Source organism: Diabrotica virgifera, chromosome 7 (genome assembly GCF_917563875.1).
Source record: "Diabrotica virgifera virgifera chromosome 7, PGI_DIABVI_V3a".
NCBI classification, from domain to species: Eukaryota; Metazoa; Arthropoda; class Insecta; order Coleoptera; family Chrysomelidae; genus Diabrotica; species Diabrotica virgifera.
The window spans coordinates 189379181-189399811 of NC_065449.1; the positions used below are offsets into that span (position 1 = coordinate 189379181).

The following is a 20631-nucleotide window of genomic DNA, read 5'->3' on the forward strand; positions in this document are numbered from 1 at the left end:
GGCGAAGAATATTAAAAATAAGTTGGGTAGATAGAATAACAAATGTTGAGGTCATCAGAAAGATGAAAAAGGATAAGGAAACCGAGGCCACATTACGGAATCTTGTAATGATCGGCAGTTGCCCCTGAGCTAGAAAGATTTTTGCCTTTGTTGTATTTGTCCCATTATAATTCAAAATTGCCAATTAACTAAAGAACGAGAAGAAGAAGTAGAGGCAGATTGTGTAATGGTCGACAGTTATCCCTGAACGAGAAAAGTTTTTACCTTTGTTGTATTTGTCCGATACCAACTCTAAATTGTAGGTGAATAAGGGATTTTTTCTTTATGCCAAAACGACGGACTAGCCAAATACTCATGCAGGTAGAGGCCAATAAACCAAAGAAGAAGAAGACGTACATAACCTATTGAAACTAGGTTTGAAAGAACGTCATACTATGTAGAATTATGACCGAAGTTAACTAGCTGACGTTTAAAGGTATAAAGGTGGAAACTATCCATAATGGTAATGTAAATTATAAGTTAATACCGGTAAAATCCCACCTCCAGTAGTTTCATTCCTTTTTATCTTACAACTTAATACATTTTCCATCTTTTGAGCTATTTTGCCGGTTATTAGCGCGCTCATCACTGTATATTGCCTTCCAAACAAACATGGAAGGCAATAGTAAACGCGGCAAAGACTCACGAAGAGTTGTAACGCCATTGATAATGATGATGATGATGATATACAGGGTGAGGCAAATAAAGGGCCTATTAGAAATATCTCGAGAACTAAAGGCAACAGAATCATGAAAATTGGAATAAAGGGGTTTTGAAGGATGATCTATTAAATGAAAATATTTTCATCTCTTTGCAACTTCCGGTTATACCGGAAGTTGCTTATACCTTCGTTTTTTTAATGGGACACCCTGTATATTTTTACATTTTTGGATTCTCTTCGATGTCTTCTTTCTTAAAATATGAGGCTTTGTAATATTATACAGGGTATTTTAAAAGATAATTACGTTTTTTTATTAATTTCGTAGCAAAATTAACACCTTGTAGAATTGTAGTAAATTGACATCTAAAACTCTACTTACTTTCAAATGATTTTTAATATACTCTACTATTGTTAAGAATCATTAGTACAGCTTAATTTTTAATTTTAGTATACAGGGTTGGTCGAAACTCGGAATGAGTATTTTCTGGGTTTTCTTAAATGGAACACCCTGTATTTTAGTATTGTAATGAAATGATATTTTATGTTACTTTTTTATTTCTTAAGCATTCCCTATACCTAGGGTTACCATACGTCCGGATTTCGTCCGGACAGTCCGGATTTGAAAGTCATGTCCGGATTGACGTCCGGATATGAGAAATGTCCGGATTTTTTTCTTTACCAAAAAAAAATATTTAATAAAACATATTTAACAAATTAAGGCCGATTCTCATTAGACGCGCAAGGAACCGGCAAGGCACATGCTCGGCAAAGATTGTTACGAAAAGAACGTCGCATGCCTGGCACGCATAGTGTGAATTACATCCCGTGCAATGCATAAGATTTTATGTAAAATGTATCTTGCCGAGCCGATGCCTTGAATGCCCATGCCGAGCACTTGCCTTGCGTTATAATGAGAATCAGCCTTTACTCGAAGATCTCAAAGATGCAAATTTTATTACGATTACAATTAATTGATAGTTCAAACAGAAACGAAATCAAACTGACTCCGGTATGTGTTCGTTATTTTAATCAAAATGAAGGTGTTAACGGTCAACGTGAAACTTTTATTTTTTGATGAACTTCCGGGTAGAACATGTTTAAAAATGTATTAAAAAGTACTCTATTGATTCAAAAGAAGTTTGCCTTTGTGCTGATAATACTAATACTAACTTTGGGGGTGTCAAAAGGCAAGGGCAAGGATATGTTTTTTTCCTTGGACTACCCCTGTCCGGATTTGGCCTTAATAAATTATGGTAACCCTACCTATACCTAACTGCTTTAATTTGTGCTTAATTGTTAATCGCACCAACAATCTTAACTAAGTAGGTGTATTTCGATAGCTAAACCATTATTGGTAATTTTAAGGACCAGTCTGGATTAATATGTATTTATTTCTGAAAAATTATTTGGGATTGAGTATTTTCACGGCCAACCTAATAAAATTTTACGTATTTTTTGTTGCAATTAATGTTTAGCTTGAATCACCAATAACTCACAAATTAAAGCAGTTAGGTATAGGGAATGCTCAAGAAATAAAAAAGTACTATAAAATATCATTTTACTACAATACAAAAATACAGGGTGTTCCATTTAAGAAAACTCAGAAAATACTCATTCCGAGTTTCGACAACCATGTATACTAAAATTAAAAATTTAGCTATACTAATGATTCTTAACAATAGTAGAGTATATTAAAAATCATTTGAACGTAAGTAGAGTTTTAGATGTCAAACTACTACAATTCTACAGGGTGTGAATGTTGCTACGAAATTAATAAAAAAACGTAATTATCTTTTAAAATACCCTGTATAATATTACAAAACCTAATATTTTAAGAAAGAAGACATCGAAGAGAATCCAAAAATGTAAAAATATACAGGGTGTCCCATTTAAAAAAACGAAGTTATAAGCAACTTCCGGTATAACCGGAAGTTGCAAAGAGATGAAAATATTTTCATTTAATAGATCATCCTTCAAAACCCCTTTATTCCAATTTTCATGATTCTGTTGCCTTTAGTTCTCGAGATATTTCTAATAGGCCAGTTATCTGCCTCACCCTATATTCCCTGTCATTTCATATTTCATGTGATAGGTCATACGACTTTCTTTGATCATACCAGATGAACCAATTTACGGCCTATTCGTAATAACCCCATATTTGGTTTTCCCTCCCCTGTTTTCGTAGAACCAGTGATAGAATACTTGATGTGAGGCATAATCGGAAGAATGAAATATGTAAACAATATGCTGTATATTTTACAAATAAAATTTTTAACATCTAATTGTAATTTAACTATATTATTAAAGTTCAAACTTCAAGTTAAAAACAAAAAGAAGTGACATAAATTTTAAATACGAAATAGGATATAAAAAAATTAAACTTCGATAACTATACTCGACCCGTTTCAAATATTGAATCCAAGGTCGCGTGATCATTCAATACAAGCATCGACCGGTCGTTCGAAGCCAGACCTTCTAAGAACTGTTCACATCGTTATTATTTGTGTTTTGCACTTCCACTAGTGAATTTTGTTAGGCAGTGCTAAAATTCATTTTTGTTGAGCGGTGTAAACGTGGGAAAAGTTTTTGAGCACGTTTAAGAGTGCATGCGTTTTATAGAATATACTTCTAAAGGCAAAAAGTAACATGCATAATGTTCCCAATAGGTATAAAGGAAATAACTACCAGAAAACAAAAAAAAAATAATAAAAAATGTACTAGGACTTCTAGTACTAAAACTTCTATAGTAAAAAATTTCTATAGCCACTTTAATAGCCAACGCTCGATAATCGAGTACGCCACATGAAAAAGAAGAACAACTAGGGTTTCTCTCACCTATTCTTTTAAACAACACCAATTTTCCGACGACTTATAATCTGGATTATATATTTTTTGTTACGTGTATCTATTTTTGAGAAAGCATACAGTAGACAGTTTGGTTCTTCATATTTATCACCAGAGACTCTTTTGCCGATTTTTTGAAAGATTACCATAAGGTTCTTTAACGACCACACCTCTAATGCACCCTCTAATATCAACTGCAGTTCTGGGCTTTCTTTTTATTCTTATTCGTCAACAGAGGCTCTTTCAATGTCCACCTATAGAACTTTATGAACGTTGATGTTCATGCCCTTATACTTCGTCTTATAGCACCATAATCTCCCTAATTACTTATTTCCTATTCCTTTCTAATAAATTAATAAATGCAACAAGAAAGAACTCATGTATTCTTAAAAACTAATACAGCACTCTTTATTGCAGCGATAATGTATTTTTCGAACTTACCTTTAACCAACCAGGGTTGACTTCCAGTATGATGTTCTTTCAATGGAATATCTCCGGTCCACGCTGACTCCAAGCCATAAAACCGCAACCTCAAGAAATATTTCTTTTTATTGTTGATAAATATCGACGGTGTGTTATTATGAGATGGTATCAAGATTGTGGTAGAATTTTTGAATTCTATATCCCTCTTTTCTTTAACTGATTCGACCACCTTCATCTCGAAATGTTCCAGAAGCATATTAGATACTATTAACTGACCGAATACTGTTATTTTCTTCTGTGTTGCCGACAGTGACTGTATGGATACAAAAATCGAGATGTTTCGTTCGGTGCTAAATTGAATTACCTCCATTCCGTCCTGGATAAGTGGAAACGATCTTGACCAAACCTAAAATCGAGTTAAAAATCAAAAACGTCTAAGCAAAGTCATTCATAAAGCACAATTTTAAGCGGTGTGGTTGTTCAAAAGTTTTGCCGTTGGATAAGAGATGGCCCTATTAGGTTCGTCGTTTATTGTTCCAAAGTTTTCTAAAAAAAACTGTATCAACACCAGCAACCATAGCAAACATATGGGATATGGCAAACATATAGGAATATTATTCCAGATAGATTTAGTAGAAAAAGCGCCGCGAATTGCAAATTGACGATTTGGATCACAATTCCGATATTGATGTTAGTGAATCTTAAACCATGCCATTAATTATTGTGTATTGGCTATTAGTATCGGCGTTATCTAACTGCCCCACGAACTACCTGGGCCCATTAATCCCGAGTACCTGCTGCCCCATCGCCGAGAAAGTTGGGGATTAAGTCTTAATGACCGGAAATTCCAAATTTTATTATAGTTGAAAATAATTAATTATTTATATGGGAAATAAGCCACAATTAAAATGAAAAAATTTACTGTCGTTGCATTTGGTTGTCTTTTTAAAGACAGATCACGTGCTATAATTTTTTTGTGACGGATATTCTTGAGTTGGGGTTGATTTTATGTAATCGAATGAACTATCTTTCAGTAAGTCGTCCCAGGAACGCAACTCATAAATATTGGCAATATCATTTTAAAGTCTTCTACTTTAAAATGTACCTATAATATATTTCTAAATTGCCAATATAAATGAGTCAGATTAAATAAATTAGAAGAATTTTTTACTTAGCAACAACATTTTTGTTTATTTTAGTAATATTTTGTATTTGACAACGGCACCCGATTTGGGCGTCGCAACGTTAATAAAATTATTTTTTCATTTTAATTGTGGCTTATTTCCCATATAAATAATTAATCATAAAAATGCCACAAAGAAATAGCTTCAGAACAACAGTTGAAAGTAAGAATATAAATATGTTCAGTTATTCACTTCAGTTGCAAGTATTACGGTATAGTGTCCGGTTTTGTCCGTTAGTGTTTAACTTTTAAATGGCGAATCCAACGACTATGTTTAGTCAAAGAGGAGAATTTTTATTAATAATTAATGAATATAAATATTCAAAGGCCCATGTCTCCAAAGATGGAAAAGTTAGATGGCGATGCATAAAAAAAGGGTGTCAAAAAAAAAGTGTACACAAGGGAAGGTGATGAAAATTACGTTATTCTTGAAAAAGCATCGGTGGAGCATAATCATGCTCCAGATATCCACGTTGACCGGAAAATTTTTAGTAATTCTACAAAGAGGAAAACTGTAGAAGATATATGTGAAAGACCTTTAAAGATTGTCCACAAGGAATTGAGGAAGGAAAATTTCAGCAATTTACCGCTGACGACGAAAGACATTTCTTGTGTTCGAAGAAATATCTATGCTGCAAGACGAAAATCCACACCATCATTGCCCAAGTCACAGGAAGAAGTTCTACAAGTGTTAGTGAACTTAAATTTAAAAACAAATAAAGGGGAAAACTTTTTATTATCTACGAAAAATAATTCCGCAATTTTTAGTTGTTTCACAAATCTTTACTTTTTCTGTAATGTAGATTCTTTGTATGTAGATGGAACTTTTCAATACTGTTCTAAATATTTTTGTCAGATGTTTACTATACATGGCTACAAAAATGTTTTTTATGTTCCTCTAGTATTTTGTTTGTTACCAAATAAATCACAGCAATCGTACAAAGGTACTTTTCATACATTAATAACAATATGTACATATTTGAATTTAAACTTCAAACCGAAGCGAATAATTTCTGATTTTGAAATAGCAATTCAAAATGCAGGCAAGTTAGTGTGGCCCGACATTATTATTTTTTGTTGCAAATTTCATTTAACACAAAATTGGTACCGAAAAATTCAAAATTTAGGTTTGTCCTCGGAATATAAAAATCAAACTGTCATTGGAAAATATTTAAAATTGTTTTTCGGCATTCCTTATTTAGATCCAGATGATGTTGGTGACTTTTTTTCTGATTAACTTTTAAATATTATGCCAGAAGATGACAGAGTTTTGCAATTTTGTGATTCCTAGGTGATAATTATTTAACGGAAGATTAAACATTTCCACAATTCAACAAATTCATCATCTCTTATATTTACTACAAACGCATGTGAATCATTTCACTCGAAATTTAACGAAGGTTTTTATAAATCACATCCTGACATATTTAAATTTAGAGACATTTTGTTAAATTTTCAAGCAGAAGTATATGTGAAAATTAGAATTGCACATAGATTCGAAAAAAACTTGATAAAACGGCAAAAAGAAAAGTTGATTTTATTGAAAATAGGCTAAATGAATATTACGTTAAACAAAACATTACTAAATCAGACTTCATTAAGTCAGTTTGCACTTATTATGCAGCTAACTTTAAAAATCTAAAATATAGTGTTCACTCTTACTTATTTTAATCACTAATCAGACATTAGAATTAAGCATTGTTATTGTTTAACTGTAGTTTTTGTTATTGTATATCAGTTAATGTAGATTTTTTATAAATAAACTTTATTCGATTATATTGTTATAGTTTCATTATTTAATCATTTAAAATTTTCACTCATGCTTTGGGAATTGGGTTCCTTTTTGAATACAATAAAGTAAAATAAAAACTATATATGTTCATAAAAATATTATTTAAGTATCTAGGTAGCGTGGGGCAGTTCGTAGTCGCTTTTAATCCTACTATAAAACTGAATCCATTAAAATCTAGGTAGCGTGGGGCAGTTCGTAGTCGCTTTTAATCCTACTATAAAACTGAACCCATTTAAATCTAGGTAGCGTGGGGGAGCTCGTAGTCGCCCATTAGTATTACTGTGACGAAGAAAGGGCACCTCGCGTTAAGATAGGCAAAATGCCCTCAATCCCAGAAATCAATATTTTTCATTTTTGTACGTTCTGTGATTAAAAAATAAGACTCAGCGCAATTTTAACCCTCTACCCTCTTCCCCAGCACTAAAAACGTCATTTTTTCGTTTTAATTTTTTTTTTAGGTGAGATGCAATTTATAACAATTTAAAAAATTCACAGGCTTAGTTAGGGCTTTTACAAAACATGTTTATTTTTTTTATAGAGATCTAGGTTGAGTGTACATAACCTTAAAATGCATTAAACGTTTTTGGAGATGGCTGCAGGTCTAATTTTTCTGTATTTTGTGAATTTTATCATAAACTGTATTCCTAATTTTTTTCAGATTTTTCCGTAAGGTGCGCCATTTTAAAAAATCTGAAAAACTGTTTTTAGGGGATTTTCGGGGATTTTTCCTATGTTATAGGTTTTAAAATAGACCAAATCAAGGTTTTTTTATAGGTTGTATATAATTTAAAGCAAACCCCCAAAAATGACCCCCTCCTTTTTGGAGGCTTTTAAACAGCATAAAAAATAGTGTTTCCAATTTTTCAAGATGGGTGCGTCATCGATTACGGAAAAGAAAAAAAATAGGAATATTGTTTTGATAAAATACATAAAATACAAAAAAAAAAATTGGACGTGCAGGCATACACGGATTGTTAAAAAAATAAAAATGCATTTTGAGGTTATGTACACTCGACCTAGGGCTCTATAAGAAATATACATGATTTGTAAAAGACTCAACTATGCCTGGGAATTTTTTGAAATTTTTAAATTAATTGCATCCCGCCTAAAAAAAATGATTTTTTTGGTGGGTGAGGGGGAAAGGGTGGAGGGTTAAATTTCCGCTAAATCTTATTTTTTAATCACAGAACGTAAAAAAATGAAAAAATGAAATCCTGGGAATGAGGACATTTTGCCTATCTTAACGGGGTGTACCCTTTGTACTTAAACTTTATTTGTTTGTCTTTCTGTTGCACTTCTTAGAAGTAAAAGGTATAAGTGATGCTTGGCAACCTAGAAATAGCTCAACGGTGAGTAAAAGCAATAAAATTATAATTTTTTGTTATAAATAGTATTAATAATGTTCACCGTTATTTACATTAAAGGTTCAACTTTAAATGGCGTTTACTCAAAATTTGCTTTTTGTCATTTATATCCTTTTATTTCTAGGTATCTCTAATAATAGGAAAAAAATATATTGTATCATTCTTTCGACTTACTACCAACAGAAATTATTTCAATAAACTTTTGTAAAATGTCCGTTTTTCTTTTATTTGTCCGCTTAATGTAATCATCTTAATGGAAAATACTCTAAAGTGTGGTAAGAACTAATAAATCTAGAAAAACTATTACACATTTTGGAAAATCTTACCCAGTCATTCTCCTCTAACGCTATCCTCAGCTTTTGCTTCTTCTTCTGAGATCGCCAAGAATACAAATGAAACTGTCTGGACGTCAAAAGGATATCTTCGTCAGTAGAAGCTTGACCGAATCGTATGCTACTGATGGTATCGTTACAGACGATGATCCTGGTCATTACAATAAAATCTTTCTCCTTATCCGGACTAGTGTATGTCTGATCCCAAACTTGAACAGCAACAGCCAAACTGTGGGCTATATTAGGTCCAAATTTTACTTGAATTGGCTTAGAAATAAGGTTCAAACTAACATCCTGTGAAACTGTAGCCTCCATTTTACAAGTAAATGGTTCAATAAGAGGCTGCTCGGTCAAAAAGTTGTAGTCGAGAACGTTGCATTTGACAGCTGTGCTGAGCTCTAAGGACATTGTGTCTCGATCCCAATTTAAGAAATATCCCGTCATATTATACCAGCTTAACGTTAAAAACCTTTGATTTTCTGGGAACATGTAGTCGGGAGAGAAATTGTTCAACCAAGTCGGTAATTTCATCGTGTTATATCTGTCAAAATAATTGTATAATGACACGTCTATTCTCGTTATGTACATGGCTGCTGTTAAGCTGGGTATTAGAGATTTGTTAAAATAAGAATCAATACGCATGCACGCCGCTAGAGCTCTGGGGGATATTAAGATGCTGCTTTTTTGTTCTTCGTTATAATTAACCATTGTTATTACCTAAAACATAAATAGAATTTAATATATATGATCTAAAAAATACTTCTTTTAACACTAAGACCCGCTTGCTCATTCGCAGTTCAACTCAAGTTCAGCGCCATAAGTTTTTAGTGTGAGAGTCTTTAGTGTGATTGTAAACATGTGCACATGGGCTCCAGAAAATACGTGATTTTATTGTGAAATACGTTAAACTTAGAGGAGAAACTTATACCTATCAAAAGGAAAATTCCAGGACTTTCTTATGAAAGGTTGAGCTCAAAAATATAATAAGATTTGACATCAATATTGTAAATATTAAGCAAGTATTAAATTGATAGTAATTAAGGAAGACTGATAACAACTGACTAAAAACTGATCTGACTTTTTTGTGTCATTACCAATTTATTTGAAGATAATTAGAACTAGGCCAGGAGTTGAGGTGACTGATTATTAAGATAATAAGACATTATATTTGGAAGATGGCAAGTGTGTGCATTTGTTTTTATTGTGACCGGGAGGTTAAACCAAAGCAAATTTCCATTGAGTGTATCACTTGTTGCTCATGGGTCCATAAGGGATGCACGGGTTTGACTAAAAGTGAATATGAAAAAATCTGTGCTGACTTTCGCAAAACTAAATCGCATAACTGGGAATGTAAAGTATGCAAAGAGACGGTGGAATTCTGCTTCAAATAGCCGGAAAAATTCGGTATCAAAAGAAAGTGCTGACAATGGAAAACAGGTGCCCAATGCCGATTTTTCAAGTCTACTGTGCAATACTGTGGATGCTGTAGAGAGTGAAACTGCAATCAAGGATGAAATAAATAATTGATTAAAGAAAAGTACCACTACCAATAAAGATGTACTAGTAGTTATTGTTCACATAATTAACCTATTGTTAAATCAGAGGACTGAAGTGCAGGCAACAATAGATACAATTAAGGCGTCTGTAAAATCTAATGAGGCGAAAGTTGAAACTTTAGAAAAGAAACTTGAAGGGTTACAAGAAAAAATTGAAACCATGTGTGGAAATGGAAGTGAAGAGATAAGAAATCAAAGTGTATCTATTATCAAAGATGAGCAAGATATGTTCCTGGAATTAGAAGATAGAAGTAGTCGATCTAAAAATATACTAATCTATAATGTTGATGAGAGCCAATCTAAGGTTACTAATGAGAGAATAGATCATGACAAGGCAAATATTCGAGAAGTACTAACGAAACTGGAGGTTGGAGCAACTGAGTTTAAGGTTTTGAGGGTAGGACGTGGTAATAGCAGTAGTGACAGGCCAAGACCACTTAAGGTAATTTTTCAAAATAATACCACAGTGATTGCATGTCTTAAAAACAAACATAAGTTGAAGCCATCGAGCATATTGATTAAATCAGATCTTACTCAAATGCAACGAAATCATCTCAAGAAATTATATGAAGAACTTGATAGGCGTAGAAGAAATGGTGAATCAAACTTGGCAATACGATACAAGAATGGTAACCCGTTTATTTCAAAGGTAAAAGAACAAAACCACCAGAATCCAAAAAACTCCCAAATGCGAACATAAGTATGAATAGTCTATCACTTTACTACCAAAATGTGCGTGGTCTGCGTACAAAGCTAAAGGACATATATTTGACATCCTGTTCAGCAACATATGACGTTATTTTCCTAACAGAGAGTTGGCTTGGTCCTGAAATTAAAAGTAATGAAGTTTTCTGTGATTTATATACCGTATACCGTCGGGACCGTGATCATATTTCCAGCGAGAAATCAAGAGGAGGTGGAGTGTTAATTGCAGTTAGAAGTGATATCAGTTCTTGTCTAGTGGAATTTGCCAGTTCAAATGTAGAACAGGTTTTTGCTGGAATTACTATTAATTGCATTAAATATGTTTTTGGCTGTGTCTACATTCCGCCCAGATCTAGATTGGATGTTTATTCCAATCACATTGATACTGTAAAACTAATTATGAATAAGTATAAAGATTCTAAACTAGTATTATTTGGGGATTATAATCTACCAAATCTGATATGGGACGGTGAGACGACTGCTAAAAATATAAGTAATGATACTGAAATTTTGTTTTGTGACGAGTTCAATTTTTTAGGATTAGGTCAATATAATTATTTTAAAAACCAGTATGACTCAATTCTTGATCTGTGTTTCTCTGATACTTATTTAAATCTAAAAAAAGCGGAAGCTTTAATGACGTGTGACAGGTATCATCCCTCACTTGAAGCATTAATATTATTTGATAATCAATATATCAGTTTGGAAACTAATATTTATTATAACTTTCACAAGGCGGATTATGGTGCCTTGAATAATTATTTGCTTCAGATCAATTGGATTGAGTTGTACTGTTTAGAGGATGTAAATGACATTTTAGATGCTTTTTATTCCATTATTTGGAACGCAATTGAACTTTTTGTATCAAAGATATCTGTAAAAAGATCGAATTTTCCTGTTTGGTTCTCATCTGAACTTAAGAGTAAAGTCATTGCCAAAAAGATTGCGCATAAAAAATATAAAACTACAAATAAGTATCACCACTATATTGAATTTAAAAATTTGAGAGATGAATGCTCATCACTCACTGAGCAGTCTTACAATGCTTACGTTTCAAAGATGGAAGTGAGAATAAATGAGAACGCTGGTGAATTTTGGAAGTTCATCAAAAATACAACCAACGGACATGGTGCTCTCCCTGGCTCTATGTTTCTAGGTGAGGAAAGTGAGAATGACAAACAAAAAATAACAGAGTTGTTTGCGAAACATTTTGGTACTGTATACAGCACTTTTAATGGTAAATCTCTGGATAACCTGGAGAGTAATGAAATTTTCTCACAACAGCTGGAGGTGGAAATTAGTAACCTCGAAGTCACTTTTGACAATTTACTGAATGTGTTGTTGTCATTAAATGTCAATAAAGGGGCTGGCCCTGATTTGATACCGAATTTGTTCCTAAGAGAAAGTGCAGTGTCCTTGTGTGAACCATTAGTATATGTTCTTAATAAATCTCTCCAGACGGGAATTTTCCCGAACAGATGGAAACATTCCTTTGTGTGTCCTATTTTCAAGGCAGGAGATCATAGTGATATCAAAAATTATCGGCCAGTTTGTATTCAGTCAGCCTTATCTAAAGTATTTGAAAAAATGGTTTTGCCAAGTTTGGATAATTGTTTTAGGAACATTATTACGGACAACCAACATGGATTTGTAGGCGGACGTTCTACTCTCACTAACCTCTTTTTGTATATCGATAGTATAGGTACAGCAATGGATGAGGGTTACGAGGTGCACTCTATATACACCGATTTCAGTAAGGCCTTTGACCTACTAGATCATAATGTCTTAATTGCAAAGCTGAGAAACTTTGGTATCACTGGTTCTTTATTAGCTTGGTTTACTTCGTATTTGCAAGGAAGAACATTGCAAGTAAGATCAGCAGGATGTGTTTCTAATGGATTTGAGGCCGTGTCAGGGGTTCCGCAGGGTTCATATTTGGGTCCTAAGCTTTTTCTGTTGTTGGTAAATGATATTGGTAGGAACTTTAAATCTGAATATCTGATATTTGCAGACGACTTGAAGATATTTAAATGCATTAGGTCAGAATCTGATTGTGAGGGTTTGCAGAGAGACTTGGATTCTTTAGTACATTGGTGCCAGGAAAATAATCTTAGATTGAATGCTTCGAAATGCTCATATATTATTTTTTCACGTAATAAGACCACCAGTGATTTTAAATACAAGATAGGAGATGTGGATTTATCTAGGGTTCAGGTAATTAAGGATTTAGGTGTGTTGCTGGATAGTAAGCTAAGTTTCGTGGACCATTATGATGCCATTATTGCGCGTGCTAATCGGACATTAGGGTTAGTCATCAGAATGTCATATGATTTTAATAATTTGTTTGTAATTGTGAGATTGTTTTTGAGTTATGTTCGTTCATTACTAGAGTATTGTTCAGTGATTTGGAGTCCAAGTTATGAGAATCACAAATATCGAATTGAATCGATTCAAAATAAATTCGTTAGATATCTGCGGTATAGATTAGGTACTAGAGGAATGCAATTGAATTCCAGTCAGGTCATGCAGATGTTTCATTTGCACCGTCTAGAGGATCGCAGGCGATACTTTGATCTTAATTTCGTATTTAAGGTGTTAAATGGTATTATTGTTGCACCTAGCATTCTGGGTCGAATAGATTTTTATGTTCCAGCTAGGAATTTGAGAAGATGTCCCTTGCTATCCGCTAGATCGTGCAATACACGTCATGCAGAAAATATGCCTTTAAATAGAATTGTTTCTAGTGTAAATGAGTTTCCAAATATAGACTTTATGGGAGTCATACTAAATGCTTTTAAAAGGACTATTTCACGTGAATTATTTTAATTTGATTTTAATTTTTTGATGTCGTTAGTTTAATTGTAAGTAATGTAAGTTAACTTGTGTTCAATGTTTAATTTTGACTTTTAATTTTAATTGTAAAATGGAGTTTTCCGTCAATAAATATTAATTTAATTTAATAACCGAGTTCAAGGCACGAAGTGCGCACTTTATGCCTTGAACTCGGTAATGGCGCTGAACTTGAGTTGAACTCCGAATGAGCAAGCGGGCCTAAGAAGTAGGTATACGAAAAATGTATATCTATTTAAAATATTTATTGTTAATAATCTGCCTGTCTCGACAATTGACCCAATAAATTGGGATCTGAAAAGATCATCAGCAGTGCTGATACAGGTTTATAACATGCTGAGCAACCAAAATATGTGGGTAAAAACTAGGGATGGCAACGATGTATCGATAAATTAAATATATCGATATATTTTAAAATTTTATCGATATTTTTATATCGATATTCAACTTTCGATATATTGGAAAATATATCGATATTTGAGATTCAATGTATCGCCCACACAGGATTAATATACCATATTGGAAGATATAAAATTATAATAAAATCTTATAAAATAAATTATATCCTTACTTTTTGGAGACGCTTAATACGTATACTATAGTAACTAAATAAATATTCTACACTAAAGAAATATCATAATCAAGATTTTAGACCAGTATTATTTACATAATTTGAATATCGTATACCTACCCTTAACTTTTCTATTCTGTGACTTAACTTGTTTTCCAAGTTTTAGATAGTACCATATAATATTTTTTAACTTTTAACAATGTTTTTCAAGAGGGCACGCTATGTAAACCCTAATAAAACGATTTCAAATTTAACATTTGTCACGTTCACGTAGTACGTTTTATAAAGTTTTATAATTATTGTATTGTATTTACTAAAACCCTAAACTCAAGATGTCAATATTACTGGTGTTGGAATCCAACATTTCGTTTTTACCATCTACCATCGGGAATTCGTTGAACTCGAAGTTAACCCGAAGTAGGTACCTATTATTGAATTTGTTTGTATAGTTAATAATAAAAAACGAGAAACAATAATGGCCAATTATGTAGTTTATTTTAGTAATTCTTTTATTTTATTTAATTACATAAAAATATATCGATATATTGCATATATCGATATATTTTCTCTGATATATATCGTATATCGATACCTTCATTCGATGTGCGTATCATAATATGATACGATATATCGATGTGTAATTTTTTTTTGCCATCCCTAGTAAAAACCCTTTAAATGTTTTACGATTATGATACATTTACATTATTATATAATTTACATAATAATGCCAATCTATCGTAATTTTAAAACATTAAAAAAGTTTTTAGCTGCATATATTGGTGGGCCAGCATGTTACAAACCTGGGGTCGTATTTTCGAATTCAATTGAATTTTTTCGTATACGAGTTAACCCGAACGAAAAATTTCGTATACGAATCTGAATGTGTATTTTTGAACGTCATTCGAAATGTTGTAGGTACACGAGAAGAATTAGCACCGGCAACACTGCAAATTTGAACAACCTAAACTCAAATAAAAAAAAAGAAGAATAATTGACAGTTTTACTTAACCCTTTTTTGGTGATTTTGTCATCTAAAACAATTCGTTTCTAGTAAATTAGCTGAAAGGAGTAAAAAAGGGCATGAAATAGGTGATTCATTGTCGGCCCAACAAAAATGAGAGCTGATCGAATTTACTGAGATGCATCCAATGTTAAAATCGAGAAAATTTACAAATGATTTTACTTGGAAACGACCTCTAGAGGGTTAAGAAAGGGATGGTAAACTCTGCATCCCCATTCCGCTAATAGTTCCGCCTTTGCAATGGCATTAACTATATTTCTTGCTATTAAAAATTATTTAAATAAGTCACTGAAAACAAAGTTCAATGTAAAAATCTTATATACAACAACCAGCTGAAATCTTATCTGACGTACACGGGCCTAGGAAACAAATAACTATCGAAAGGCCATTTATGTAACTTGTCAACAGGCATAAACATGGGCATAAGTGGTACTAAGACATAAACATGGTACCTCATTGTGGTACTAAGACATAAAACCAAGCACATACATAAAATTACAATATAAAACCCGGGCAGCAGGAAGCAAATCAAATTGACCACGTTCTGATAAAAGAACACGAAAGAAGATAATTAACTAAGTAAGTTCTTATATAGGAGCTAAGATTGATTTATATATAGTTATAGTCGACTAAAATAAAAGAAAATGAAACAGTAAATAGAAGAAGCAGATTAGATGTAATATCGATAAAATCCAGAAAATAGACATCAAAGAAAAATATGTAAAATAAATAACAAATTGGAAGTAATTTAAAGAACAAGGAATTAGTTAACAGTGAAAGATAACAGAACGAAATAGAAAAATCAAAAATGAATAACCATTTTCAATTTCGTTGCAACACGAAACTACAGCCGCATCATTATTCCAGTTAATCAGAGAGTGCAGGAAGCACCTCTACCGGTTTCGAAACTTCTTAGTCTCTCATCAGGAGGCACATATGCTGCTCTCTCTGACCCAACTAGGACAAACCCCGGCGTGCAGTCACGGATCACGCAGTTTTTTAAATAGAAAGAAGTTTGTTATAGAAGTAATAAATTATATACAGAATTCACAATTCACAAAAATTCACCTACCACTCTCCATGTTGAAGCTACAATCGGTTGTGGGTTTCCAGCAGGTAATGTCAGATGGCATACTTCACTTTCTGACAAGAAAAACTGAGCGAAAGGTAAATATGCGTTTCTGCATTCCGCCCAATATTCTAAATGACACAGGACTTGGAGGTCATCATGAGATCCTAGTGTTCTTTTATAAGGTACCGGAAATACCCTAACTTTCGTTAAAGCTCGAGGCTGAGGATAACGCCATGCCATTGCAGATATGGACTTGTTCCAGAACATTACCTAAAAATATTAATATTTATACATTTCCAGAAAATAAGAAAATAGTACTCTGAGACCAATAAAAAAAATATAATAAAACAAGAAATTGGACTTCGTAAGTCCTAGGTTTTCACCCAACGTGACCAGAAGTTGAACCGGAAGTTAATATTTGAAATTCTCGTATAACTTTGTGTCGATTGATATACGATTTGATTCATTTTGAGTAATTTTTGCTTAAATTCCGTTCATACATTTTTAATCGAAAATTACATCAAAACCAGAACTAAATATTCGAGCCCGACATATATTTAAAACCGGTGGCGCCCAAAATCCCGACGGCCAAAACACCGACACGCCAGAATCCCGACACGCCAGAATCCCGACAGGCCAAAATCCCGACATGCAACAATCCTCGCATAAGTAAAAATTCCGACCACTACATTTTGAATATTTATTGTTCCTTTTCAAATGCAATACCTAATCAAATTATAGAGTATTGAAATTGAAAAATTATTACTTACTAATAAGTACGAGTGCTAATTATTAGGTATTTTAAAAGAAAAAAATTAGTTCAACACTTCATTTTATAATATAAAAGCTATACTTACTGAAATAGAAGGTTGTGACATGATAATATCTATTATATGAAAGTAAACTTTAATTCAGGATTTGATTATACATATATTATTGGACTATACAGGGTGTCCCGGAAAATAGTGCGTTCCTTTAAGGTATGGAGAGAATACACAATTTGGAACAAAAAAGTCATATACCATTTTTTTCTAAAGTTAGCCGTTTCCAAAAAAAAGTTAACATTGTTTTCCATATACCTGTATTTTAATGTTTGGAAATTTTAATAAACTGGCAACATCGAACGCACTACGGAATAATAACATAATAAAAACTCGTTTGTGATTGTGATTAACAGTATTTAAAATAATCCAACCTAATAGTAGGTAATACTTATGTATTTACGATTTGTTTACTAAAATTATTTTCTTTTGAAATGTATTGAAATACCTATTGCATAATTTTAAACGAATTACACATCTTTTAACATAAAAACACGTCTTTTAACTAAACTAGTATTATGTATTTAGTAAGGTTTAAATGGGTTGAATGCTGAGTACTGCTGAGGGCTTTAACTGAATTACATAGTTTTAATAGTTTACAGTGGAACTTAAATACACCAGATAATGTCTCAGTAATTTGTTTACTTGTGAACTGAAATAACTAAGTTGTACTTACTTGAAAATAATTATTATACCGAATAGATGTTTCAAGTAACCTTTCACAAACACCATTCATAGGTAATAACATAATAGGTAATACACTCACTATTCGAAAACATTTTCGCATTGACACTAAACACTAAACAGGATTCTTTAAAACTATCTGTTTACTATGTATCTTAGTATCTTCTATCTATTTACATGGGACTGTCTATGCTTAAATTTGCGTACCGCACATAGTTGTCAGATTTAAATTTACATACCAAAATACATTTTAATTTTTTGGTCAAACGGTTGCATTTAGAAAAAAATGTTATAAGAGTTTTTTGTTCTACATGGTGCCTTCTACCTATACCTTCAAGGAACGCACTATTTTCCGGGACACCCTGTATATTGTCAAAAAAAAAATTAATTCATATACCCATGTTAGAAATTTTATTTAGAAAATTAGTTCATATTAAATGGTAAATACTTTGTTTAGTAACAAAAAATAAAAAACAGATGACCATAAACAAAAAACAAGAAATAAATATCCACAAGGAAGAAATTCCTCTAGAAATTGAAATAGTCAAAGAGAAACAGAGAAGTCCGAATTGTGTTAATCGTCATGTGTCTTTCAATCGTGACTTTCAACCCTTACATCGTCAACTCTTTTCATAAATTACATTATAAATCTGTTTCTCGTATTATCTTTGATTCCCCTAATTATTCTCATCCTTATTAATACTGTTCCTATTCCTTTATTTATTTCTTTCTTATCCACATTCACACTTCCACCCAATTTTCAATAATCATCTAGTCTTTTCTTCAAATTTTCTCCCAAATAATTATTTTTAACGACCTTAACATCCATTTGTCACAACTCTTACACACCTATATTAGTCAATATCTCTCATCATTCTCTTCACACCATCCTTTCAACCTGGTCTTCGTTTAGTGTCCAATCATAACCATTTCATAATCTCAACTCATTCATCCAGCAATACTTTACAATAATTCAATCAATTTTCACACATCAAGTTATTCCATTCAACCCACCTTTACTCTCATCATCTGGTGTGTTTGGTTGCCGGGTCTCTGGAGTTCACAGTCTCTCAATATTTATCATTAATTTTATCTCTGATATCAAATTTATTTTTTATTCAACAACCTCATTTATCTATTCACCCGATTTTCTTTTATTCTGTTTTTACCTTCTAATTCAATTAAATAAACACAATTTAATAATTTTTATTACCACACACTCAACAATTTTACTCAACACTTTTCTTCATATGACCTCACTTTAGACATAGCTTAGATACTTTTATTCAATTCCATTCATTTTTGGATGACCAGAATAAATAAATTTGGACTAAGCTTTTAAAACAACCCTTCCAGTCTTTAAAATTAGTGTTGATGAATCCATCTATATCCTATTAACTTATAAACAAGTTTTTGCATTTACAACATATCTTAGTATTTGATATCACAACCCCTATTTATTTGTCTCAGCTTTATTTCAGCCAGTTTTATCGGCCATCATTTGTGTTGGGTCACAAATAATAATTATCTATTTTCAACACAACCACAACAACTTACGTGTATTTTGGTTTGCCTATCTTTGCTTCATCAATTTAAGTACACCTCATTGATGATTAAGGGTATTCAAATTCACCCTCTTTCTTTACATCTTAGATAATTTATTCTCACTACCTCTTGTATTTTTATAATTCCAACAAACTAATGTTAGATGTTATCATTGCTTGCACAATAAACAACTTTAAATTTTATTGGCTAGTGTAACCAACATTTCATAGAACTATAAGTTTCATTGATAATTGTCGTCTTGACAACATCAGACAGATTCGCTTTGAAATCTCATCTGCTATTAGTTGCCTGTCACCTCTTATAACACAATGGCCTAATTAATTGACCCACTTACCACCTGTGGGAGTCATATGTTGCCCTAAAGCCGCATCCATAGGAATTTTATCCATCCTTTGAATTTTAGGATGTTTATATTTATATAAGACTTTTAGTCTATTTGTAAAAGGTTTCAACCTTTGTATTTTTGGGTGGCTCACCATGTGCTTGTAACACTGATGATGCTCTTGTTACAGAGCGAAAACGTTTTGTTTCTATGTTTGTAGCCCTATAGGGGCTTTTTAAACTAATATACATTTTACCAGGACAAAATTTTTTAAAGAAACTTATCAAACCTGTCGGGATTCTGCCCTGTCGGGATTTTGGGGTAGACCCATTTAAAACTATATTAAAACCTATAATTACCTGATAAGGTAAAGGTAGCTCCTCAGTTTTATCAGAATTAGCGTCGACAAACTGGAAAGCACCTGCTCTTAGATCATCCTTGTAGTGTTGATCTTTATCAAATCCTTTTCCAGAGGTATTTTCCACATTTACAGATTCAGGAGCAGAACCACTTTCCTAAAAAATAATTTTCAAATAATAAATAATACATATAGTACACTCATAGTAAAAGATCATTAAAATTTTGGATATTACCACAATGCCCATTTTCTGGATCACTCCCAGTTTGCTCCACAGAGTGACACTAGACTGGAAGGGTATGTATGTTTAGAAATGATAGAGGTACAAATGACGGTCATTGTACCTCATTTGTTTGATGAGCAGACGACATCATTTAAGCAGAAAGATTATTGAACAAATCGTTCAGGCATTTATGAAAGGAAATTGGAGAAAATTTCATTTTTCAAGACATTAATCTCAGACCACA

At 32.5% G+C, this 20631-nt stretch overlaps 1 protein-coding gene across 1 annotated transcript in view; it reads right to left on the minus strand.

Moving 5' to 3' along the window:
* The window catches only part of LOC114333037 (intermembrane lipid transfer protein VPS13B), a 187835-nt gene that overhangs the window by 64179 nt on the left and 103025 nt on the right, over window positions 1–20631 (minus strand). The window contains exons 24-27 of the mRNA XM_050655825.1: window positions 20166–20321; window positions 16414–16683; window positions 8633–9355; window positions 3986–4373 (exon numbers count right to left, since the gene is read on the minus strand). Coding sequence (XP_050511782.1) covers window positions 3986–4373; window positions 8633–9355; window positions 16414–16683; window positions 20166–20321 — 1537 coding nt within the window. The remainder of the gene's footprint in view (window positions 1–3985; window positions 4374–8632; window positions 9356–16413; window positions 16684–20165; window positions 20322–20631) is intronic.